At 44.9% G+C, this 24,608-nt stretch overlaps 4 protein-coding genes and 2 long non-coding RNA genes across 7 annotated transcripts; 3 read left to right on the top strand and 3 right to left on the bottom strand.

The window, feature by feature from the left end:
- Positions 1 to 1,554: 1,554 nt before the first annotated feature.
- LOC115744587 (auxin efflux carrier component 2) lies at positions 1,555 to 4,665 on the bottom strand. 2 transcript variants are annotated; one of them, XM_030679832.2, is made up of 6 exons: positions 3,380 to 4,665; positions 2,908 to 3,232; positions 2,644 to 2,729; positions 2,372 to 2,529; positions 2,111 to 2,187; positions 1,555 to 2,012 (listed from the first exon to the last, which is right to left on the bottom strand). In XM_030679832.2, exons 1-6 carry the CDS (start codon positions 4,632 to 4,634, stop codon positions 1,946 to 1,948), a joined length of 1,968 nt encoding a protein of 655 aa, XP_030535692.1. In that variant the 5' UTR covers positions 4,635 to 4,665; the 3' UTR covers positions 1,555 to 1,945. The 2 variants fall into 2 exon arrangements, with proteins under 2 accessions (XP_030535692.1, XP_030535694.1); XM_030679834.2 differs by having other exon boundaries at positions 2,908 to 3,229.
- A 4,425-nt stretch (positions 4,666 to 9,090) lies between these two features.
- On the top strand, positions 9,091 to 10,187 carry LOC115744509 (WRKY transcription factor WRKY51-like). The gene is made up of 2 exons (XM_048278067.1): positions 9,091 to 9,914; positions 10,001 to 10,187. Exons 1-2 carry the CDS (start codon positions 9,223 to 9,225, stop codon positions 10,185 to 10,187), a joined length of 879 nt encoding a protein of 292 aa, XP_048134024.1. The 5' UTR covers positions 9,091 to 9,222.
- A 3,329-nt stretch (positions 10,188 to 13,516) lies between these two features.
- LOC125314781 lies at positions 13,517 to 22,754 on the bottom strand. The gene is made up of 2 exons (XR_007198211.1): positions 22,639 to 22,754; positions 13,517 to 13,551 (listed from the first exon to the last, which is right to left on the bottom strand). It is a non-coding gene; the product is annotated as an uncharacterized LOC125314781 (long non-coding RNA).
- Positions 16,346 to 17,178, top strand: LOC115744512 (transmembrane protein 230-like). The gene is made up of 2 exons (XM_030679729.2): positions 16,346 to 16,704; positions 16,813 to 17,178. Exons 1-2 carry the CDS (start codon positions 16,515 to 16,517, stop codon positions 16,932 to 16,934), a joined length of 312 nt encoding a protein of 103 aa, XP_030535589.1. The 5' UTR covers positions 16,346 to 16,514; the 3' UTR covers positions 16,935 to 17,178.
- On the bottom strand, positions 19,257 to 20,952 carry LOC115744511. The gene is made up of 2 exons (XR_007198209.1): positions 19,984 to 20,952; positions 19,257 to 19,854 (listed from the first exon to the last, which is right to left on the bottom strand). It is a non-coding gene; the product is annotated as an uncharacterized LOC115744511 (long non-coding RNA).
- Positions 22,182 to 24,003, top strand: LOC115744510 (homeobox-leucine zipper protein HAT22-like). The gene is made up of 3 exons (XM_030679726.2): positions 22,182 to 23,061; positions 23,321 to 23,400; positions 23,509 to 24,003. The coding sequence occupies exons 1-3, from the start codon at positions 22,657 to 22,659 to the stop codon at positions 23,729 to 23,731; spliced, it is 708 nt and encodes a 235-aa protein (XP_030535586.1). The 5' UTR covers positions 22,182 to 22,656; the 3' UTR covers positions 23,732 to 24,003.
- The last annotated feature ends 605 nt before the right edge of the window (positions 24,004 to 24,608 follow it).

Below are 24,608 nucleotides of genomic sequence, written 5' to 3'. Positions count from 1 at the left end.
TGGACCGAGCTGTTCTTTCCCCCCGACAGCAGCTGACAGACCCCTGCTACAAGAAATTTAATTCAGTGGGAAGGCCTTGGAACTCGGAACTCATCAAGACGCTATTATTAGACACATCGATCCGTCCTAGATTTATGTGAAAACCCATTAAAGAGTTGTATTCAGAGAGAGAGAGAGAGAGAGAGAGGGAGAGAGAGAGAGGGAGATACAAATGTGGGTTGGGGCTCGGTTGGCGATGTTAAGGTGTCGGCTCCAGGGTCTACAGAATTTCTTCGGGCCCTTGTTATTTATCAAACCCATGTCTCCGGAATTGGCAGAGCGGCTAAGAAAAAGATAGAGCACAGTGAAACCCGCCAGAGTTGCATGAAATATGAGCTCATTAACCTATCTAATTGAACTCGCCTTCTGTCAAAATTCAAATCACTAAATTATGAGTCATCTATAACATTCTAGTTACTTTACATCACACAAATTTTTCGATTCGAGGTGAGACTTTGATAACGAAAGAGACAGTTCCAACAGCAGTAGCAATGAGATTAATGCGGATAGAAGGGAAAACAGTGATCCTGAAACATGATTGAGAGACCGTAAATTGTTTTTATTGGACACGTTTCAGGTTGCTTTAATGTCTTGGACGCGCATTGGCCCAGTCTGCTTTGTCTCATCCTCAGTTTTCCAATCTTTCTTTCTTTTATTTTTATTTTTTTTCAGTTCTTGGTCAATTTGATGGGATCCCAGCATTGGTTCCCAAAAGCTAACCTTAGATCTGAATTTGACGCGACTGTTCCCGGATAAGGCCAAAGCTATGTTTTTTTTTTTTCTAGGATGTACATGTACTTTGTCAGTTCGGACACTAGCAGTATTCTGCCTCTCCCCAACATCAAATCTGGCACATGAGCTCCTGCCGCAGTGCTCTTTAGATTTCAGGGTAGCAGTTGGTGTCTGAGGTTCACATGCTCCAGTCCAATGTATTTGTATAATCACCCTCGCTCGCTTCGCATATGAACCAAAATTTAAGCCCTTAACTGTTCAGTTCATTGAAGCTGCCCTTCTTTCTGTCGGTTCTTTCTGCCGACACAGAGTACCTCACATGGAAAAAGTGAATCGATCCCCACTCAATATCAACGAAACTCTCAACTCCTCATGTGACCCTTTTTTTGTTAAATTGCCAAGATGCATTCTATATGCTAAACTAAGCCGATCACGCATCGCGAATCCATAAGATTGAGAGAGTTGGTCTCGCTTAAGAGCGCCTTATCTAGATGATCCAAGTTCATTATGATGGATATAATCAGGTTAGGATAGTTATACAGGGACGGTTTTTTGACGACTTATCACAAAACAGTTCCTTCCTCTCACATTGTGCATAGTCAAGTTGAGTCATTTACTGCGCTGCCAAAGAGATGCTCTTACTACAGAAATTAGAAATAATTAGCTCGGAACAAACAATGGGATGCAAGAGCCCCTGCGAAAAAGTCAACAGCTTGAGGCTTAACCTATATATGGACCGGATTGGACTGGATTGGACTGGCTATGAGTTGAATAAAAGAAAAGAGCTACATTGATATTGGTGTGCACGCTACCAAAAATAAACTAAAGTTACACATAGATTTCAACTCCTATCAGGCACGATCTTCTAAGTCTCCCCTATCACTATCCGCCTAACTTGTCGCTGAGAAAACAAGATTAAACAAATTGATTACATTGACCAAACGAGCCACAAAGAAGGCTTTTACATCCTTAGCCCCATTTGATCCGCGCGACATGCTATCTTATGCTTTCGTCGAACTCATTCCAACGCAATAACTTTTGAAATAATGTGGCTGTTCATCGATCCAGCTTAGCCCGACTCGAATCGGAGTTGAAACGAGCAGTGCCGGGCCTACCCACTATTTTCTCTCTGAAACGAGAGCTGTGGCCCTCTGCATTAACTCGTCGCGCAAAGTCAGACCCCGAGAAGTACGTAGTAGAGGACTGTTATGGGCAAGGCTACCAGCATTCCGAAAATGACCCTGCACGACGAAGTTCATTAGCATTCAAACTCAAACGCAGTAATTAGCTAAGGTCGACTCGTGTAGACAAATGTGGAAAAGTTAATGGAGAAACTCACGCGGTGCTGAGTATGTCCGGATGAACATTATACTCCTTTGCGAACACAAAGGGAACGATTCCTTGGGGAAGAGCAGCCTGAGAATCAACAATAAAACAAGGGAGGTACATTTTAAAAGATTCTCTTCTTGTTTTGTTCTTGTACCTACGTACGTACGTACACGAACCCACACGAGGAGGGGTGGTTTCCGACAAGAGGAGGAGACTAATGGGGTCACTGTGAATTCATCAACAGTTGCTGTTAAGAGTCTGAGATTTTCACCTGGACGATGGCGACGTGCAAAAGGACACCACGAAGGCCGATGGCTATGGAGGTTGCCGCAATCACGGCAGGGCCGGTCAAGAACCTCACCGCCATTGAAAATGTGGCCACTGATTTCCCGCACGCTATGATCTTCGGTTGCAACGCCATGAACAGACCTGGTCGTGGGTTCATAATACTCTCCTTATGTCAATGATTTGTCTCTGGAAATTGATAACAACAAAAGCTCCTGAGTAAAAGGATGAGCCGACATTGCGGTCCTCATCACATACCTAGACTGAACATGGCCATTCCAAGACCAGCATCCGATAATATCGAGATGGATCCTTTTACTAGCGAGGGCATTTCGATGTTCCACCTACCAGAAAGAGAGAGAGAGAGAGAGAGAGAGAGAGAAACATAAGCTTATGTAGGAGCTCAGTTCAGTATGGAAACAGTGTGAAGTAACCTAGAAACGATAAAGTAAGTTAAACATGCTGGATTTTTTCGTACTCCAAGTTATAAGGACTTTGCATTTACTAGTAAGGCTATGGTACCTGAAAGAGATGAGGGACCAGGCGAGACCGAGGAGACTAGAGTAGGTGTTAGGGTTGCGGATGAGCTTCCTCCAAACCATGATGAGGATGAGCCTTGTCATTACGCTCGCCGGCGGCATCTGTTGCTTCTTCTTCTCTCCAATCCCATCTTCCTCGTCGGCCACCTTCTTCTGGCAGCTGTTGGCGTAAGGTGACCCATTCGCTGGGAACTTGCAAGCGCCTGATCCATCCTCTATCTGATGCTGTTCCACTTCCTTGTTATTGTCATCCACTATTCTCTTTCCTGGCGGTGGACTCATGTTCTCTATCAAATCCTGCATTCCTGCTTCATTGGGACAGGAAAAAAAAAAAAAAAAAGCAAGAAAGGCCTTGTTGATGATGGAAAAGAAGATAAAATTCTGAAGCTTCACCTAGGTACCCGTCAAATGCAAAAGGGTCACACTGAGTCGATCATTGGTAGTAGGTAATGTACCTTTGGAATTGGTAGGAGCAGTTTCTGCATGTTGAAGAGATGCGTTAGCAGCATCGACGAGACCTAGTTCAGTGGAAGTGGCTCTATTCACCGCCTGTCTCATGTTGCCTTCGGACACCGGCGACGCGCTTGAGCTCCACACGAACATATGCAGCTCCTTGTTGTTCCCACCGTCCTTCATCTTCTTCGTATTGCCGCTCGTCGACCCCGAAAACATCGGGTTTGGAGGCGGATACGAAGGGAAGACATTGTTACCTAGACCCCCGTTGAAGAGCTCTCCGCTGATGCTCCTCCCTCCGCGTCTTTTGGCGTTCGCGTTGTTGCTGCCGCTCATCTTCATCATCTCCTCGTCGAAGTTGGACGTCCTTGGTGTCGCCACCTTGGACGACTGCAACGAGTAAACGTCCGGGAATCCTCCCTGGAAGCTGTTGTTGTAGCCGTGCTTGGGACTCGCTGCTTTGCTCGCGAACATGGCGTAGAAGTCCGTTTGGTTGAAGCTCGAAGCCCTTGGGGTCGGTTCTCGGGACGACTGCACCGAGTATATCTCGACGCCGGTGAGGTTGGAGGCGCGCGGCGTGATGGAGTTGAGGCCATGAGACTTGAAGGATGAGATCATGGAGGAAGCGTTGGACCTGCGGACAACCACGTGGAGCTTGCCGTCCTCACCGATCTCGGCGTCGGCCTGCAGCGGCTCACGACCGTTGAGCGAGACGACGTCGGACTCGACCCGGAACGAGGTGATGGATCCCGCGGTCTCGGGGAACTGCTCGTTGATGAGGAGCTTGGCGCCTCGGTACTCGAACATGAAGAGCATGAGGGTGTACCAAATGACGCTCTGCATCACCACGATCTGGACCATGAGAGAGCCCGAGAAGTCGCCGTACATGGCCTTGAGGAGAGGAATGCCCATCACCAGCGTGTTGGGGAGGGTGGAGAGAGAGAAGAGGGTGATCGTCCACTCGAGGTTGCTGTGCTTGGTGAAGGCGTGCCAGAGGAAGAGCGCGAAGAGGATGACCACCTTCTGCAGGGAGTCGGCGGCAATGAAGTGGTAGTTCATGGCGTAAATGTTGTTGGTGGAGATGAAGTGGAAGGAGAGGAGGGGCACGGCGAACACAGCCACGAACCGGTTGATCCCCGAGCACTGGTCCGGGGTGAAGATCTTCCACCACCGCACCGACCCATAGGCCAGGATCATCGCCACGTAGAGCGGCACCACCGCCGCAAGCACGTCGTATATGTCCTTCCCGGTGATCATGGCAGCTGTTATAGGGGAAGATCGGTTGGCGAGGGAGCTGTTGCGGTTGCGAGTTGAATCTGTGCTTTGTCAGGAGAGAAAAGAAGATAGGGACGCATGAACGGGGACTCGAGTAGTGGTAAGTAAAAGTGCATTAGGGGCTGTGTGTTGGGATAAAGACATGTGGAGAACCAAAAGGGAACCGGAAAGGGACAGCAAAATGGGGGACTTTGTCACCTAATTATAGACGGGGCCTTTAATTCGTCTCGAAAATAATGCAAGATGAGATAGTTCATGTGCAGAAGGCGGTGGTGATGCAATGGGAACAGACAGTTTCTGTCCAGAAAAAAATCTTTCCTTTTTATCAAATTTCGAGAAAAGATGCACAAAGGGTGTGATTTATTGGAGGTCGATAGCGACCCCACATGGGCACAGAACGTCTTGCTGTCCCTGGATGCATGGCGTCGGCTCTGCGGCGGACAAGGTTTCCAAGGACTCAGTATTTGTTTTAATCAAAACATGTCTAGGCTAGGCCTTAGGAGGAGTTTGGCAAGATTTGGTGAGGCGGGGCCGGCCTTCATGTGCACTTTTTCGTTAGCTCTGAATTCTCACGATCTAGACTCCACGCGCATTAAACAAAAGATGACAACTCTGGATGCTGGCGTGCCCCCCACGTGAGGAGAATTATTCTAATCGAATCACCACTGCCTTTGAGGAATACTTTTAATGCGTGGAATTATGACGTCATTTTCCTTCTCCTTCTTCGTACTCGTCGTCTTTATTGCTAGAAAGAACACGGAGTTATGAGCTTTGAAAATGTTTGTTTGGAGCAAATCGGTTGAACGGAAGCGAATTGAGAATACCATGCAGAAGCAAAAGCACAAGTTGGGGTTATTGTCTTCTTTTCACTTTTAATGCATGTCCAACCAATTCTTCGTTGGATTCGATTCTTCATTAGATGATACGGGCCGTTCGATGGCTAATCATTTTGCTTATATATATAATGAAAGATCCGTTAGTAAGATGGAGCAGTCAAAGAAGTAGGCTAGTCGAAATGATTAGTAGGGCAACTTGGGAGGACGAATTTCAGTAAGCATCCGAGTTCCAAAGCTCACATGCGTGTCTCCTCGTGGACCCATTTTCCTTCCATTGACCTTAGGGATCTTCCGGCTCGAGAGATGTGTCAAAGAGGTTCCGAATCTTCTCCAGAGTATGGACACGTCCTGCTAGTAAAGTTGGATTTTCTCATGGAAGGAAGGGACCCCAACGCTGGAGAAAAGCGCAAGTCAACGCCAAAGCTTCAAGTGGGGGAAGCTAAGCTGAAGATTACTACATTGGACTCAAAAGTCAAAGAAAAAGCAAAGGAATAAGGCGCTTTTCTCCACGAGTCCCACGTTTCCGATGTGGACCTCAATCCCAGCCCAGATGGTTATTACAAGCCCAATTCAAAGTCAGCCCAGTACCCCGAATTACGCCTATTGATTTCTGGAGTATGGGCCTGAGGCAGAGCCGAGTCTTGATCTTTTAATTAGTATGGTTGCTCATGTTTGTAGCGAGAGCGCATGGACCACCGGATGGGAAAGCTGGGAAATGTCCCAACCCAACTCAGATGGCTTTGGATGAGGACTCAGATAGGGGTGAGCATGGGTCGGGTGGGCCGAGTCCAGACCTAGATCCCGAAACCGATCCTGTTATAACCGGTTCCCAGTTTTTAGAATCGAGAACCGATCCTGTTTGCCTTGAAACCTGTTTTGGAACCGACCACATTTTTGATCCGGTTCCAGGGTCCGTTCGAGAACCTGTTTTTTTTTTTTTTAATCAAAATAATATGAGTATCGATGAAATGAGCAATAAAAATTACAATCCACCAAAAGCAACAGTCCAAAATATAATAATAGATAATACGACGAGATGGGAAGAAACAGAGGACCGAGAGGAGGTGAGGGCCGTGAGGCAACCAAAAGGCAAGCGACGCTAGATTGGACACTAGGATTTCTTTCTTTAAAAAAAAAAAAAAACTAAAAACCGGTTCTAAAATGGGTACGGGTGGGTCTTCACTTAGAACCAAAAACCGAACCGGTTTCAATCGGTTCCCAAAAATTGGAATCGATTCCCGGACCGGTTTGAGCAAGAACCGATTCTCAACCCCGTTTTTCGGGTAGGCCGATCCAGATTCCGGACAGACCCGATCTGGTTGCACACCTCTAGACTCAGGCACTCCCCTCACCATCGTTATCATTACACAGCAATGTCAAATGTTCCAGGAAGTTTCCGTTGCCCCTGGTATTCCCACTTCTCTCACTGTCCATCTTCACCCGCTTTTCTTTCCAGACGAAGCGCGTCAAAATGCACAGCTTACGTAATGAGTTTGGCACAACTCGACTTAGTTTCTGGGAACTCTCCTTTGTCACCCTTTCCTTTCAGAAAGCATTTGAGCGTCACCAAGATCCAAACGCGGCCATTTTCGGAAAGGGGAATTGCACGAGTCCTCAATCATCGATGATCGTCTCTCGCAGAACGCATCGCCCATCCTTAGCTTTGCCTCGGCAAGTTTAACATCAACTATTCGCTCGGAACAAGTTCGCAACAACTTGGTCCAAAATCGTTCAGCGAAGCAGTAGTCGCTAACTATTGGCAATGGATCAATCGGTACGGTGCTCTGAACTCTTTAAGGAACAGCGCCAAACTGTAGTATTTTTCATCATTTAAAATCCAAAGTAAGGACATGGAAAGGGACATGAAATCGAAGCCAATTGAATGAATTTGAGAACAGAACTAAAAAAAAACAAACATGAGCAAGCAGAGGCAGAGGTGTTGTTTCGGACGAAAGTTCCCACTACGTTCCTAAAAAATCCAAAAACCGGGGAAGAGACGTGGAGAACTAATATTCTACGGCCCCCCACGTGGTGGTGGGAAAACCCAAGCCGGAGACGTCATTCGTTTCGTGGTACTATTCTATTCTCAGGTCAACCACTACGAAACCCACAGCGGCCGTCCGATGGTAGCGAGGGAGCATCCGACGGACGCGAGGAGCTCCCTTCCCCTGCGGGTTTCTCTCTCACAGCAAGTTGCTGAAAAGTCAGTCAACAGTTTCACTCGTGAAATTGAGATTGGTAATGTCAACACCTTGGGGGACCCACCCCCCACGCTCCTGAGCATGATACAAGGAGGAAACTTCTCCCACTAGGGTCAATCTCAATTCCACGCAAACCCCGAGAAAAAAACTAAGAATCCGCAATTTCCCACCCTCCCTCATCCTAGCTTGCACAGAACTAGCCTTTGACCCCCCTCCCCCGCCCAGAAATTACAAACGACACAGTCAATTTGTTTGTGCTCGGACTCAGTATTGCGCCAAGTTTTCCTCCTCCTTTCTCCTTCTCAATTGTCAAGTCTACACCAGCTTAACTTCGTTCATTTTCCCTCGGTTGTTCGTTAGTATTTTCGGCACTTTGGGTTCGGACTAATCAATAAAAAGAAGTTGGAATCTTAATGTAGCATTGTTTGAGATGGCTCGAGGCAAACGAATTGTGTGTAGGACTCTGTGTATTATTAAAGTGACAATGGAGTATAGTCAAACATGCAATAATGGATAGCGGGCGAATCCCATCCCTCCACCCGCCCCCCCACATATGACCCCACAATTTTTTTCTATAGTTGGAATACCACCATTGACATTTCTCGCATCCCATCATATTTGATTTAATTAAGAAAGCAAGTGGAATAGATCCGGGGGGCGTTGCACTTAAGAAAACGATGGGGGATCGTTGACTTTTGCACAGAGAGCAGGAACACATCGACGTGCGAAGAGAAAGAGGGGAAAAAAAAGGGGAGAGAGAGGGAGAGAGGAAATGATGGGTTCTCTCTCCATTGTTAGTTGATCAACTTTTTGACCCGTCTCTTCTCTCCTTCACAAAATTCAAACCCCTCACTAAATGCCCAGTACGACTTTAACCAAAAACATATTATATACTTGGTCAATAGTAGAGAGGAATCATGTTAACAATGCATTTCTCTAGTCATTTATCCCGTTGTATTTAATTTAAGACGCTATATAATAGCATAATTTCTCATATTTATGAGAAACTTCTTGATTCATCTCGAAAAGCCGTGCATATGAATTTCTCCAAAGAAAAAAAGAAGAAGAAGCTATCTATTTTGCTGAATCATAGCAATTGTATGACTGTTCTTCTCTGTTTTGAAAGGGATTTCGTGACCTCTATGCATACAAATGGCCGATTTCATCGCCACCCATGAGGGATTAAAATTTGTAAATCGAAATTTTGGATTTTTTTTTTTTTGGGTTGCTTTTTAATCTTTTTGGAAAGAGGACCCCACCACTAGATTTAATAACCGAGGCTTCCTAATACAGTGATAACTCCCCCCCACTAACTCTCTGCTTTTGTCGTCTTCCCCGCCACCTCATTGGCCTCGACTCGAGTAAGAAGCAGCCTTGGATTCTCTCTCCCACCTCCACCACCACCACCACTTTCCCCTTTCTTTTATATCAACCCGCTCTCCTTCCCCCACCCACTTCTTCTTCTTCTCCTCTTAAACCTCGTCCCCTCTCCACCCGTCCGGAGCTTCGTTTCTTGTCCGCGGATCTCGTCTGATGGCTGTGGATTGCGTGAAGATGGTGGACAACGAGAGGGCCATCCAAGAAGCGGCCGCGGCTGGGCTGAAGAGCATGCAGCATCTCATCTCCTTCTTCTCTTCCCCCCACGATTCCGTCTCCAACCACCCCCTGCCTTCCGACTCCGCCGCTCACCTCACCCACTTCACCGTCTCCAAGTTCAAGCAGGTCATCTCTCTCTTGAACCGCACCGGCCACGCCCGCTTCCGCCGCGCCCCGCAGAAGCCCCTCCCTCTCGATCTCGTGCCCGAATCCAAACCCGATCCGAAGCCCGCGGCCAAGCCTCTGAGTCTGAGCCAGACCCACCCCTCGCTGTGCCACTCCCAGTCGCTGTCGCTGTCCCAGTCCCAGTCGCAGGACTTCTTCAGCTTGTCTCAGCCCATGTCGTCCGCCACCTCGTCCTTCCTCTCCACTATCACCGGCGACGGCAGCGTCTCCAACGGCAAGCAGGGGTTGTCGCCCCCGACGATTTCCGCCGGGAAGCCGCCTCTGGCATCGACTCACAGGAAGAAGTGCATGGAGGAGGCCCTCTCCGCCGGGAGATGCCACTGTTCGAAGAAAAGGAAGCACAGAGCGAAGAGGACGATAAGAGTGGCGGCAGAGATACCGGCGGACCCGTACACGTGGAGGAAGTACGGGCAAAAGCCCATCAAAGGATCGCCATTCCCACGGTAAGCGACATCACCATCACGATCTATGTAAGCATCCTATGTTTGATTACGGATTGAAATGGAAACTGATGGATTCACGGATGCAGAGGGTACTACAAGTGCAGCAGCGTGAGAGGATGCCCGGCGAGGAAGCACGTGGAGAGAGCCCAGGACGATCCGAGGATGCTGACGGTGACGTACGAGGGGGAGCACCGCCACTCCGTCGTCAACGCCAACACCAACACCAACACCAACACCAATACCATCTCCTACGCCCCGGCCCCCCACTCTTGAGAATGGGGGAAGGGGTCCTGCCTGAGATCTGGTCCAAAAGTACCTGCCGTGGATGGATGGGTTCACGGGAAGCGCAAACGGCAGATCAAAAAAAGACAGAGACAGAGGGCGGGCCGAGAGTCCAACTTGTGCACGCAATTCAATGCAAACTTCTGGGTCGAAGAGTCGTTGGATGGGGTTGGGCATAAAGGGGCATCTCTCTTTTTTTGGCTGCTACTGTAAATTATAGCTGAAAACAAGAAAAATCAGTGGAAATATGAGAATGCAAGTTCGATTAGTCTTCCCTGTTAATCATTTTTTCTGCGTGATTTGTGGACTTTGATGGCTTTTGTTAAAGACTTTCAATTGCAATAAGCGAGACAGGATCCGATGTGGGGTTTCGCAAAAAAGAGCATCAGATGCCCACTGTCGAACGGAAAAGTCTGAAACCGTGGGTGGTGGTGGTGGTGGTGGTGGGGCCCCAATTTAATGTCGTGATTCGTGCGCCAAAGTCAAACATCGGGTGCCCCGCCATAATTGCTTCGTTGACCATGACCACTCCGAGGCCTGTCAGATTGTCACTGCGCGCTCTCTCTCTCTGCGCGTCTGTTTATTAAAGTCAAATGAATGGATTGGTTAGAAAAAACCGTGGGACCTTCTCTCTACTTTAATGAAGAAAACATGTCCAGATTTGTTCACGTAAGTGGACCGAGAAAGCAAGTCGGTTTTGCACACTCACTGTTCTTCTACTCTAATTTCAAACGATTTGTTGTCGTTTCAACGTCAGGTAAATACTCAAATTTCAGAGGGTCTTGGGAGTACCGTCCTGCTCCGAAGCGAATAAGAAGATGTGTACAGTAGAAATGTACGCATGATTTGGTACGAAAGTGTTTTCGTTTATGTTGGATCCAGCCGGAAGGAGGCCCAACAACATATATCGGGGCTTTGGCCAGCCCAAACATTTAGGCCCAGTAAAAGACAAGTGGCCACGCTTGAGTACTGACTTGACTTTGACATTTTTGGTCATTGGAAATCAACCAGCTGGGGAGACTACTTCCGGATTCAAGAAAGAGCGACGGTCGATTCAGTAACAAGTTCTTGGCGAGCTATATTTAATTAGATCATGTAGCAAACACTAGCAAAAACTCATCGATTGTTTACATATATGGTTGTTGGCACTCAAAATAATCTGTCGGTTCATACATGTGCTGCACACATGAAAAATCAACACACGTGCTAAACACGTGAGGAGCAAGCACCTCGACAGAGTACAAATCATATACGAAGTGCGTGAGGATTCTTGTGGGTATTGATTAATGAGAGACACTAAACAAGTTATCGATACCAACAAGGAACAATGCCATCTGTCCGGGTAGTAAGTGTGATACCCTAGAAAGCACCGATACTCTCTGGAGGTCTTCATACCATGTTGGATACTCTTGACACTCTCTGACATATGATCGACACATAATCGGTGCTCCAAACACACCAGCAACACGCGAATCCATCGTCCCGACACGTCATTTGATACGCATGAGGTTGAAACATTTTCAATAAATTAGGGATCAAAATACTTAAGTAATTTGCCCAATAACCTCAAAATTAATATATCCAGCTAGCCAAAAAAAAAAAAAAACTCATAAAAGAAAAGGAAGAAGAAACTCACAACTAATATTTTCATATATACATGATAATTTATCATGTTTATATAAATAAATACATTTAATATATAATGTGTCCTAACATGTCAAAATTCTCTTTTTTTAAAGAAATAACGTATCGGCATGTCGTGTCGTGTCGCGTGTTGTGTGCTTCTGTCAGTGCTACTTAGGTGATACGATATGTCCAAAGTAACGGAATATACCAAGGATGCATCAAGTAAGCCATAAATATGGACGCCAACGAAAAGTAGTTCCGCCAAAGATCCAAATACTTTTCGGGGAGCGCCAAAGAAGACGAAAAATCCTCCTCGAGTTACTTGGTAGGGATGCGGTTATCAACAGGTAGCGATTAGATAACTCCTTGAAAGTACGGCCCAAGAACCCATGTAGTACGAAGGACGTGAACACAAGCAACACGAACAAGAAGGTTTAGTTGCACGGTTAATCTAGAGGCTATCGAAAATTACTGAGATTTTTAAATTTCGAAGGTACAGAACGTGGACATGATTGGTCCGAGTAAGAAGGCAAAGCTGAAGCTAAGATATTGACAGTTATTTGAAGCTAAATAACCACTTAAAGACTTGGTCAAAAGAGTTCGTGGGAGATTATAGACATGACAATTATCGAAGCGCTAAAAGTTACAATCGTTAAAAGGCGGTTACTTACTCAACCATTATAGATATCACCAAACGTCCACAAAAGGTGCTCCCAAACAAATCAACAAAATTTATCTTATCTTTACTTATCGTATCGCACTTTACTTTTCTTAGCTGTAACTTTCAGATTCTCGTTGTCGAGTTAAACTCTGACGTTTATCTTTATCTTAGATTTTACACCATTGAGTCAAACTACGGTGTATTATTGAGGTGTATTCGGGCTTTGTCGTTGAGTTAAACTCCGGCATATTTTTGGTTATGTTTGGTTTGTTATCTATCGAAAGGAATTGTGCTTGCAAAGCCGTCTGGTTGTGTCAAGCCGGTTCGGTTTACGTTTATGCAATTAATTTCAAGTTCCCCTATGTGATTTCCTTCGAGTTGTTCTTATTAAGTTTCTCCATTGAGTTAAACTCTAGTTGAGACTATATTTGTGTAATTCTATCGAAGTCTTTACGGATCTCACGTGTTGATTTTCCGACTATTTGGATCTCTTACGTCGAAGATTTTCACTTGACTCTTTATCACATTTAAAAATTGAAGAACGTAATCGACCAAAGATGGGGAACTCGATTCGGGAACTCTCGCCTGAAAACTCGCTTAATTAGCTATTATGATCGACGTGGGTACAATGCACATGAGTTGGAACTAAACAGTGAGGTCCGAGCCAAAATGTGGACATAATTACACATTCTCTCAGATTTTAATCAACTGGGGATTCTAAGCTTCAGGGGATCAGAAAATCTAGTGATCATTCTGAGCTGCCTCGTACCTATCCGCTTGTTTGCTAATTCTATCTCAGACTTTCTAGGCCCTCGAAACTTTGGTCTCTCTCTAGAAATATACGCTGCATTTCAATATAAGGGAACGATCTCTCATCTCGACATAAATAATCGATCACCGCATCGTAAGAGCACTAGTGAAAACACACTTGATGACCAGAGAAGCATGTGATAATTGCAGCTTTTGTTGCTCGCTTGTGCCCTATTATTCCATTCCTCATGTGAATTGGATCTTAAGCAACCTCTTCTCTCTCTCTCTCTCTCTCTCTCTCTCTCTCTCTCTCTCTCTCTTTATTCTTTGTTAATTACTATATACAAACAAAACTGACAAGTTTCATGCGATTCGCTGTGTAAACAGCGACGCCGCCAGGGATTGTTTGGCCCTCACGACGCAGCACTATCGAATCAGGTGATTGCTGCATAAACCGGTAAGAACTGCGACAGGTTGCACAAGTTATCCATCAACCTGTGTTGAGCTGTGTATTTTGGGGGCGTTTGTAGCGAAAGTGAAGTTGTACTGTGAAGGTAAAAAAACAAAGGTGGAAAGATGAGGCGACGTAGCGTATGAGGAGTTGACTTTTGTATCGGCACAATTATGGCCGACACACGAGGAGCCCAGCCGCATCATGCAGGGAATTCTAAGGGAAAAGAGACCAAAATGAAACTAGCAAAGGTCCTAAAGGTTATTGGCACTATTCGGTTTGGGAAGGTGACTTTGAGAATTCGGTTCATAGATCGAACAGGACTGGAATTTGGCGGTTTGGTTGGGTCTGATCTTTTCCGAACCGAAGTGTTTTTCGGTGACTTCGGAATTGGAGACTTGCAAGGAAGAACACCAACATAGGTCGAAGGCGCCAACGTTATTGTTCACGGGACTTACAGATAATTGCATTAACTTTCAGTTATGAACCGTGCCTTTATGAACCATGCCCTTAGTCTGCCAACCAAAAAAGAACCGAGTTATGAATGAGAAATGCTCGCTCACTTCCATTTCCAGAGCGCAACTGACATTTGCTTTTCATAAAACATGGAAAAAGGTCGTTGTCATGTTGCGCCACTTATATCGTCCAAGTCTTGCACCATGATTCATCCTCATCACTCCCATCTGTCTCTCTTTCATCACCACTCATCAATTGCCTCTATGCACGCCTTTGTCTCTCTCCCTCTCTCAAAGCAGTTTGATCTCTTTTTGTATCAAAGATCATCAAACCCTCGGCGTCCAAGGAACTGGTGTAGTGGACTGAAGAGAATACGTGCCACAAGCAAGCAAACTGGGCTGCAAGTGGAGAAATCACACTTGGGAATGGGAGTCTCAGAAGAGTTGAGGCCATCAACCCCAATTAGAACCGTCATCGTCAGCTCTGGATCTAAGCTCTCTGACTTACCACCGCATGAGAGAAAACAGCTTCACTCCTCATCTCACGATGAAGACAGGTGCCGCACCCCCAAGTCATATCCTGATCCTATGACTGGCCGCGCCGCCAAGGCATGTCCACTGGCTCCGAAGAAACCTCGGCCTCCGAGGAGAAAAGCGTCGGGGCCGCCTCCTCAAGGATTCTTTCAGGTTCCACGCGATCTTGCCTCCGTCTTCCTGGTCATTGCCAAGCCCTCTAAGAAGATAAGATCAAGTTGAGAGAGATATCTTCTTCTAGCTCGCTGGTTATGGTAGTGTCATACATACGTACCCAACTATATCTATCAGCACTTTTATTTGATTGTACTCATCTTTCTGTTTTGTCATGGTGATTCGGTATTAGGCTTCTTTCTTCTTCTTATGGGTTTCCTTGCTAGTCCGTAAAGACAGCTGGTAATTTTTGTGAGAGATCTGAATGCGAGTCCACACCACATTGTTAGATTGTGTTTACAGCAAGCACTGGGCTCAGCACTCAAACTGTATAGGTTTCCGCATTTTGAGGGACAACTACAACTACGGCTTATCCATAAGCAAAGCAAGGGCCAGGAGACTCTGCTAGAAAACCATGCAAAGCAGAGACCTATAAGCCCACTAGACTTGGAGCTACCTTACGCCGTGCATCGGTTCGTTTCCGTCGAAAGTCATTTGCATTAGTACGACCGCATAGCTGAGCAAATCGAAGTGTAAAAACGACATTCAAACGCAATTCACGTGTGGAAATGTCGCTTAACTTGTAACAGATGTATAATTAGGAAAAGAGCATAAATATGAAATATGCGTCAAGCTAAGCCTTCATAGTCCATACAACTAGAAGAGTAACCTTGAGTTATGTTGATCAAGTGGCGAAAACGGCTGTGGAAACTTGGGCTCTTGCAATTTGTGATTGCAAGGTAGAGTAAACTTGAATTATGTTGATCAAGTGGTGAAATAACTGTTGATCATGGCACGCAAAATATAAAATTACAAGGTATAATATCTCTTTGTATAACATATTTTCGAAACGAAAGTCGTACAATTAGAAAGTATTTAACACAAGCTTTCCTACATCATCTTATTTGCATTTTTCCTTTGGAGGTTTACAAGATATTCCCCCACTTTTGAAGTTTTTTTTATCAAAATTTAAAAGATGGCAACGTTGGCGCCCAATCAAACCGTGGCGGCATACTATGACAAACGCTATCGTGGCTATTCAGGGGACGTGGATACCAAGTGAGCGTGACGTGGACGAATCACATGTTGACACTTGGCAATAAGAGCTGCGCTAGTGGCTAGTTGGCCTGGCCATTTGCTCATGGAAGGTTATGTGCTCCACGATTTTTTATGCTTAAATATATGGAAGCTGCTAGTTTGACAATCCGACGATATTGTAAGTTATCTTTTACCACACGATCTCCCAATTAATAAGCATTTTGTGCAAAATACGTGCTGATAGTATGTGGATCTGCAGTTGAGATTGTACATAGAATCATTTCCCAAACATATTCTTCTTCTGGTTTATTATTGTTTAGCAACAAGATATGTATGTAAATCGAGAACCTGCAGGCCAGGCTTGATTATGGGCCCGGTTGCCCAAGCCTAGTTAGTTTGTCCATGGAAGCTCAAGCTCGGCCTACCCGATGAATCGAGTCGAAAAGACCACTTTTGTTGTTGTCCTCCTGTCTCTGGTCCTCCTTTTGCTTTGAAAGAAGAAAAGTCATCCATCCCTGATCTTTTCTTCTTCTCGAAACAAACGAATTTGCAGAAACTCCCTTCTTCGTTCAAAGTCGAGAAACTTTTTGTTCAGCTCAAACCAACCAAGACCAGACCGACCCACGGTTTCTTTGCTTTCAGCTGGGGAAATGGCGTACGTGGACCATGCCTTCTCGATCTCGGACGAGGACATGATGATGGACTCCCCTTACGCTGTCAACAGCAGACCCCCCATCAAGGAGATCGCCCTCGCCGTCTCCCTCCTCGTCGTCGGCACCCTCGGCATCGTCCTCGGCGTCCTCATGGCCTCCTACCGAGTCGGCGGCGACCGTACCCACGGTACTTTCTCTTCCTAATGCTGCTTCTACTCTATTGCTCCCTCCCATTCTACTCCTCCGAGCTTTCTTTGTTATTTGATTCATTGCATTCGAACGACTTGCGCTGCAGGGGTGTTCTTCGCGATTCTTGGCTCAATCTTGTTCATCCCTGGATTCTATTACACACGCATTGCTTACTATGCGTATAAGGGATATAAAGGTTTCTCCTTTGCCAACATACCTGCTGTTTAAGAGGAGCTCTCATCTTTCGTCTTCTCGTCCTGTACACATCTTTCTCCTCTTTTGTTTTCCTTGTCCCTTCTTTAGTTTCTTCGGATTCGTTCTATGCTTACCTTCAGTGATTCCTGGGAAGTCTGTAGTAGTGTAATTGTTGATGTCGTCGTAGTGCAAGGGAAGAGTGTGTACATAGAAGAAAACAAACAATAACACCTTGCTCTATGAATAAATGCATTTGGATGTATGCTTCTCTGAGTAATCATAAGGACTCCCACCACTTTCATTGCTTTCTCTTCTCTCTAACAACGCTCGTACGTTGGCTGAACCCGTATTTGCTTTCTTTAATTTGGGGGTTTCTATGTCCTCCAGACTTAACATGTCATAATTTACCTCTTTCCTTTTACTGTAGTGTTTGGATAGACTGACCTTCATGGACATAAAAGGTTTAGAATAGTTGCTCTGAATTCATTTCTGATTGTGACTCATCTGGTGCATCCTCTATCTCGAGCGATGTGCACGGAGAGCAAAAGCACTCAAACGCTGCAGCGGCAATTCCACGCATCACCGAGTATCTTCTTGCATATGCTCGGCTAGTCCCCAGTGGATAAGAGCAGGAAATGAGAAAAAGACGGAATAATTCTTAGGATAGGATGATCCTTAGGAACACTGGTCAGAAAAATGTTCAGACTTCTGAGTTATGAGCCCTATGAGGAGTTAATAGAGGCGTGCTTTTGTCCAGTTGCTTGTACTTTGATTGCCTCATTTCATATCTCTTTTTTCCAGATTCATGTTCTGAAGCTAGATATCATTTTCAAAACACACACACAAAAAAAAAAAAAAAAGAACACCTGTCCTCTCTATTATACAGGGCATTTTAGTCCCCAATATTTTTTCTATGCAGCTTAAGTAGGCATGTCTCTTCAGAGTGGTTGCAAACTTCTAAAGGAATTCTATCGGGTTTCCCCTGGTGGTCTGCATAATCTTCTTTATCTCATACATCATAATTGAACTAGCAAACAGGCATTTCTTTCTTGAAAACTGTCCTCACCCTGATTTCATTATTCTTGAGCGACGTCTTTTGGTCTGCATATCCACTACTTCTTTAACTTTATTCATGTTTTAAACCTCCTTGTCCCTCATAGTCAATTTTCCAATATTACTCTCCCTGTCTGGTTTCAACCTTGCAATACGATCATGTAGATGTTTAGCTCTGTCCATCTCTCTTCCTTGTCTGTTTCTTTCTCAACAAATGTAATATACTTCTCTTTTGTCAATAAGGTGAGTTTGGGGGAAATCCCCTCTCCTCCCCTTTGATATGTCTCTTTAACTCTTGTATCTTTGGTGTTGCTAGTTGCTAAGAGTACTGATTACACTCATCATATTGGGCTAGATGGCTTTGTGATCTTTGTCCTTGTGCAACCACGCATCGCACTGGTCCTCTTATATACTTGGACATGTAGTTGTGCGATGCCAGATAATTTCATTGGTTTCTCTCCTGTAAATCTCAGAATCTTACAACAATGTTGAAAATTTCTTGAAACATTGGCTTTAAGAATCTTCAATTTGTTAGACCAGTCGAGAAGATAAGGCATGCATGTGGACTGGTTGTGGCCAAAGGACAAGTTTCTGTAAGCAGATATTGGATCTATTGGATCCCACATTTATCTGCCTTGATGGGCATGCCTGTGCAAATTGTGCTTGTAAGGCAAAATCTCTCTCTCTCTCTCTCTCTCTCTCTCTTGCACAAATCTCAAAACAGCAAGTGAAAGAGGCTGGTTTTGAGGAAGAAATGGTGAATATGAGTCTACTATTCTGGAGCTCATTTTTAACAACAATGGTCTTCTTAGATGTATAGTTTCTCTCCTTCATCTATTTCATTTTAAAAGGAGTGGAAGGCTCGGGAGAGTTTTTGTCAGGAGAGAGTTCAACTGAAGCTACTGCACTGATATCCTTTTCTTTGGTGATATTGGAACTATAGCCATGAATAGTGCTCCTTTTATTTGTTTCAGCTCCAGAAGCAACTCATTTGCATCTTTTTTCATTTCACAGATGGCTTCCTTGATCCTGAGAATCCATTCCATTCTATGGTCGAGTTAAATTTGGCCATGGAGATTCAAAGTCTCTGGTTGCGTTTAGTTTTGTTGTCTTTGGATCCGAATAGCTGTTTCTTTTCACGAGAACCAGCAAACCGTAGCCATTTACTCATCAAATTAAGTTGGAACTGGCTGATGAAAGGCAACCTTCAGGCATTGTAAATATCACAGTTGGAGAGTATGAAGATTGATGTTGTGGTTTAGAAGGCTGTAAGAATGTTGAATCAGGAAGAAATATTTATGAACATGGTTGTCATAGATTCTGATGGGGAACAGAAAATCCGTTTTCTTCGTTTTGGTATAGAATGTAAAGGGAGGAGGTCCATTCATGTAGTTTGACTATTAAAACCTGCAAGACATATCATCACAATAGACATCACACAGAGACTTGAGGAATAAAGAGCTGTTAGATTAGAAAGTATGCAACTGCATAGAATGACAATTTCCTTGGTCGGTCACTGTATTTGAGCAAGCAGATCACAAAGCTGAATTTTCTCTCAGATCTGTTATTATAATTCATCTCATTTTTGTGTATTACCGTGACAACTACGTCCTTTATGAAAGCGAAATGTTAGGAAAAGACGCATGAAGAATGTTGCTGATGACGCAAGCGACTAATACATGATTTTTCATACTGGAGAGTTTACATGAAAAGTTGGACAAGCATAATCTCCGGCGTTTGCTGTGTTTTAGGGGTGTTTTGGAGTTGGAGTTGGATGAGTTGTTACTCCATGGTAGTCGATGTGATACACGAGGTCATCCATCCTGTCATTGTTGCTCAAAGTCTGAAGTTCAGTGCTGCCCTGCCGAACATTTGATGTTTCCCTTTCATCATCAAGAACCTGCACTTATGTATCCATGTCATGATCATAGGGACTGAAGGAACCTGAGCAAACTGGAGAGATACGTAAGAGATGTGGCAGGTGAAGCTAAACTCAATATGTTTGTTGATTAGCAGAACAGTAATGTACCTTGAAGTTGTGGCTTTTGAGCTTTCTGTTGACAAAGGGCATGTTCAGATCTTTTGTCATCGTGGCTCGTCGTCCGGTGTCATGCAAAACTAAGGAATCAGCTGGCAAGCTTGAAGAGGAGCAGAGATAGAAGGCAGTAGTAATAAGGAGACACAGGGAGAGAAGTGAAGGATTCATCATCTGGAGGGCTATGCAGGTGGAGAGACGGGAAGAAAGAAAGAGAGTTGGATAAATCAGAGAGCACTCGCATTTGCGGAGAGTATATCATCAACATGATAGAGGGGAGTGAGGTGAGGACACGAGCTTCATACGTTATGGTTTGATGGGGTCTTTGGGTCAGTCAAATGAAGAAGCGAAGCTTGGGGTTCACGTGAGTGTTCCCATGCCAAACAAGACCGCTCATGACACCATGATTGAACCATGTTTTGTCTTGGTCCTTCCGGACGACCCTATCGGACCTACGCCATGTTTGGGATCTTCTTCCCCATCTATCTATATCTTTTACAAATTTACAATGGAGGTCTTGGGAATCTTTGATTTCTCTCTTGGTTTCAGTGCCCGAGATTGCCTGTCATCATGTGTTCCATCTGATCATGGTGAAAACAGTCACTTCTCAGTTTGATCCAACGCAAGTTACGCCCTTTTCTTTTTGTGGTCCGAGTGGGTTTGGCGTAGTAACAGTAAATGCCACTCATCAACCACCGCACCTCGATTCGATCCCTGACATTAGCGAGATGGGGTCGGTTTGACCATGGTCTTGGAAATGTTCGCAGAGAACACTGTACGTATGCAGAAGCAGACCATCTTTTGGTGTCTTTAGCACAAGAAACATGATTCACTGCAAGCAACAGTTTCATGCTCATCTCACTAACGTTTGAACCCGATAGATCTGTGTCTAAAATGCCTGAACGCCGTGCCTAAAATGTCTCAAAGCCGTGCGTTTTCCAGACCTGTGGCTGGAGCACAACATTGGCTTGTCCGAAACAGATCGGAGTGACCGAGTGAGAAATACTGAGGATTGAGATGGATGAAAGTCAAAGAAAAACACTATTGTGGGACTCGGGTTCTCGGCAAGCCCAACTATGGATATGGGTGGTGATTAATGGGACATCCGCTAACAACGTTAAAGTTAAAGCCAAGGCCCATCATCGTCCTTCTCATGCTCGTCCTAGTTTCCTGAACTTATTCGCCCGCATCATTTAATCCTCATTATCTCAACCGATGCTCGACAGCCATATTCCCCACTGTTAGGACGAAAGACCCTTCAAACTCCTGTTAAAACTTCATTGTCGGAGCAAACCCTGAGAAAAATTCTTCAACTTTCATTCTGAAAGAGGCGAAAACTGATCCTATGAAGCCACGTAACAAAGTGAAAAATCTCAATATGCCTAGCGGACTCAAATAAACAACACTAGATCATACGATGTCTTTCAATAAATGGTAAGATTATAAGATATCTCAACAACAATTTAGATTGAGAGAAACATTTCTTGGCAAGCTTCGACTTCATGGACCAATCCATACCGTCACACATGTATTCGAGGCAAGAAAATTTGACAAGGGCGATCCATTAAATTTGGGTTTGCAGCTGCTGTTCAGCTTGAGGATGATGGGCCTAGAAAGGCAGAACAAGAAATCTGTATAAAGGGTATGTACGGATGAGTCTACGCTCCCCGGAATCATTAGCTCTGATGACTTGAGATCAAGAAATTACCTGCCAAGACATACATACCTTAACGAAAACAATTCAATGGCTCTGATGATTTCTCTCTCAACGATTCCTCTCTCTGTAGAAGAGAAGTAGCTTGAACCAGTTCAACAAGTCTTTTGCTTCTGTTTGGGAACACCCGAGTAGTCAATACTGCATTTGCAGCCTGCCTATTCAAAGTAGTCACGCAGACAAACGTTTCCTCTCCTTCCGAAAGGCCAGAAAAGGTTGGTGGGATCTTGCGATTCGATTCTTCCTCTCCTTTTTTATTTTTATTTTTTTTGAAGGAGATTAGAGATGGGGTTGCGTCCTAATCTTAGCAATGGAGTAGAGTAGGGGCCTCGGAAGCAGCTTAATCAATTATCAAGGGGGCAATAAATTGTGGGCTGTCGTCCATATCATGCTAACTAGGAGGAATAAAGTGGGCGGTGACCACTACCACCACCACCAGCAGTCGCCTGAGTCGCCCTTATAATTAGCCCCTCCTCACTCTCAAACCAATTATGGACTTTAGTTAGAGGAGGGAGGGCCACGACGTTTTCTTCACCACAAATAATGGCGATTCTAGAATAGTTATGATGCCCTTGTTTGGACCGACTTTGAAAGAGATATCGAGAGACTCTGGGCTTGTTTGGAATTGGATGGGAATGTGGCAAAGTCAAAAGCATTCAAAGAGGGGGAAGTTATATCTTGGTTTCCTCAAAGGAGTCAAGTCCCCCCCCTCCCTCACCCAAATATTCTAACGCATGCCTTACTTTTTCTCCATTCTAATTGTCTCATGTAATGCCACACACACACCCAATTAAAGAAACCAAGTCTCTCCTCCCCTTCCCCCCCCAACGCATAACTGATTCGTTCCTCAATATAATCCTCTCTTACCTTCCCCCCTCACTTTTCCACTTTGTCAATTGTAAAGCAAAAGCACCTTTTGTTTTCTCTCTCTCCACCTCTCTGTGGTTTCGGCCATGGGAGATGTTGAAGAAGCATGCAACACGGGGTTGTTTCTCGGGTTAGGCGTCGGCGGGTGCGCGACCAAGCGGAAGGAAGAGAGGAAGAAGAAGAATAGGCTGAATAGTACTACTTCTTCTTCAACGGTGGGCTTGGGGCTCTCCTTCTCCATTTACTGCTCGTCATCCAAGGTGGAAACTGATGATCATCCCTCCAACAGCATTAATAACACTGAATATTCAACCAGGTCAAGCTTTCGCAACAGCTTTGACCAGTCTCAGGATGACCACAATAGCCCACCTCGCAGCAGCAGCAACAACGCCGGAGATTTTAGCGGCGGTGGCCGGAAGAAACTCAGATTAACCAGAGAACAGTCTGCCTTGCTCGAAGAGAGCTTCAAACTTCACACCACTCTCGCGCCGGTATGAGTCCATTCCCTCTTCTTTTTTCTTTATAATAAGTAAAGATTATTCTGCATCTAATTATCATCCATATGGAGATCATATGCGGGATTGACAAGAGCCATGAAAAATAATTGACCATGGATTCAGTTGGGATTGGGGTCTTCAATATCTTCCTACACATGCTTCTTCTTGTCATGACCCGGATATGTTTCGAGTCTATATGTTCCGAGAGAGAAGGCCAAAAACAAAAAGGAAAGTTCATCGATCTTCCATGCAGGCACAGAAACAATCATTGGCTGACCAACTCAAGTTGAAGCCTCGGCAAGTGGAAGTTTGGTTTCAGAATAGGAGAGCAAGGTCCAAGAATTCATTCCTTCTCTTCCTCATCTTTGAGATTTGGATCGTTCCTTGTATTACTATGATAGATATATGTATATGTATCTGAGGTCTGACTGATATTTGCAGGAGCAAACTGAAGCAGACGGAAGTGGACTGCGAGTTCTTGAAAAAGTGCTGCGAGACCTTGAGCGACGAGAACCGGAGGCTGAAGAGAGAATTGCAGGAGTTGCGGTCATGTTCGCCGTACGTCCAAGCACCGAAGACGGCGGCGGTCATGTTATGCCCTTCTTGTGAGATACTCGCGAGAGGCAATTCCGAAGCCACGAGGAAAGAGAATTGCAGTATTTGAGGCTCCGGGGAAGAAGGGCAAAACGAGTAGCAGAAGAAGAAGAGCGGATTCGGTCAGGCAGAGCGAAGCAAACAAATCGAATGACATCCTAGCTCATCATCTGATCATGGAGGAGCTGATTTAACCGAAAACCCTTGTAGATAACATGAGCGGAGAGAGGAGAGGCTACTTGGAATCGGAATAAGCATGGAATGTGCAGAGAATTTTTTGCATGTCCGTTTTCCATTTTTTTATGGTGAATAAATCTATCAGTAAAAGACTCGTCGCTTTCACATTGCTGCGTTTTGACCATCTCGCTCGCCCTCTTGAGGTAGGTTGACTGGCAAATTCTTTAATGGTCCGTGGGACGACGAATTGTCTTTGTTTTCTGCGGAGCAGTCGTCAGATTGCATTGTGCATGGATCCTCCCATGTCCATAATTCTGCGAAAAATTACATATTTCCTCGCGCAGGAAATATGTTGTGTCGGGGATTGAAATACGAGTTAATAACGTATTCGATATGTCGCAGGCAGATTCTACACGACTGTTTTTTTTTTTTTACTTTCTCAAATCATCCATCATAAGTTTGCACGTGCGCATACCTTTATGTTTGAGCGACAACGAACGATTAGGTGATGAGTAGTAAATAAGATGATGCGGCTCGATGAATTCTAATATATTTTTGCTCATGTTCTTGCTTTTCACCTTACCTTAAATATTAGCATTTGTGTCCAAATATTCTCTTTGCTGTGAAGATGAGATGATGTGTTCTCTTGAGGGCTTTCAATGGATTCCACTAAATTCTTAGAAATGGGGACATTAAATGTGGCTAAATCGAACTGTAATAAGAGCGATTGATGGAGGCCACGTGATTATGTGCGCAGCTTTGACCAAGCA

The sequence above is a fragment of the Rhodamnia argentea genome, chromosome 4, assembly GCF_020921035.1.
Source record: "Rhodamnia argentea isolate NSW1041297 chromosome 4, ASM2092103v1, whole genome shotgun sequence".
Taxonomy (NCBI): Eukaryota; Viridiplantae; Streptophyta; class Magnoliopsida; order Myrtales; family Myrtaceae; genus Rhodamnia; species Rhodamnia argentea.
Note: the sequence above shows the minus strand (reverse complement) of the source record. Positions and strands in the feature narration are given on the sequence as shown.

What these genes read in the sequence shown, in the direction of transcription:
- LOC115744587 (XM_030679832.2), bottom strand. Translation starts at nt 4,634, where the DNA reads ATGATCACCGGGAAGGACATATACGACGTGCTTGCGGCGGTGGTGCCG. An exon ending in TGGTCCCTCATCTCTTTCAG is followed by an intron (nt 2,730 to 2,907) that starts GTACCATAGCCT and finishes TCTTTCTGGTAG; the next exon opens with GTGGAACATCGAAATGCCCT. An exon ending in CCGGACATACTCAGCACCGC is followed by an intron (nt 2,013 to 2,110) that starts GTGAGTTTCTCC and finishes TTCGTCGTGCAG; the next exon opens with GGTCATTTTCGGAATGCTGG.
- LOC115744509 (XM_048278067.1), top strand. Translation starts at nt 9,223, where the DNA reads ATGGCTGTGGATTGCGTGAAGATGGTGGACAACGAGAGGGCCATCCAA. An exon ending in AAAGGATCGCCATTCCCACG is followed by an intron (nt 9,915 to 10,000) that starts GTAAGCGACATC and finishes TCACGGATGCAG; the next exon opens with AGGGTACTACAAGTGCAGCA.
- LOC115744512 (XM_030679729.2), top strand. Translation starts at nt 16,515, where the DNA reads ATGGCGTACGTGGACCATGCCTTCTCGATCTCGGACGAGGACATGATG. An exon ending in CGGCGGCGACCGTACCCACG is followed by an intron (nt 16,705 to 16,812) that starts GTACTTTCTCTT and finishes CTTGCGCTGCAG; the next exon opens with GGGTGTTCTTCGCGATTCTT.
- LOC115744510 (XM_030679726.2), top strand. Translation starts at nt 22,657, where the DNA reads ATGGGAGATGTTGAAGAAGCATGCAACACGGGGTTGTTTCTCGGGTTA. An exon ending in TTCACACCACTCTCGCGCCG is followed by an intron (nt 23,062 to 23,320) that starts GTATGAGTCCAT and finishes TCTTCCATGCAG; the next exon opens with GCACAGAAACAATCATTGGC. An exon ending in TTTCAGAATAGGAGAGCAAG is followed by an intron (nt 23,401 to 23,508) that starts GTCCAAGAATTC and finishes TGATATTTGCAG; the next exon opens with GAGCAAACTGAAGCAGACGG.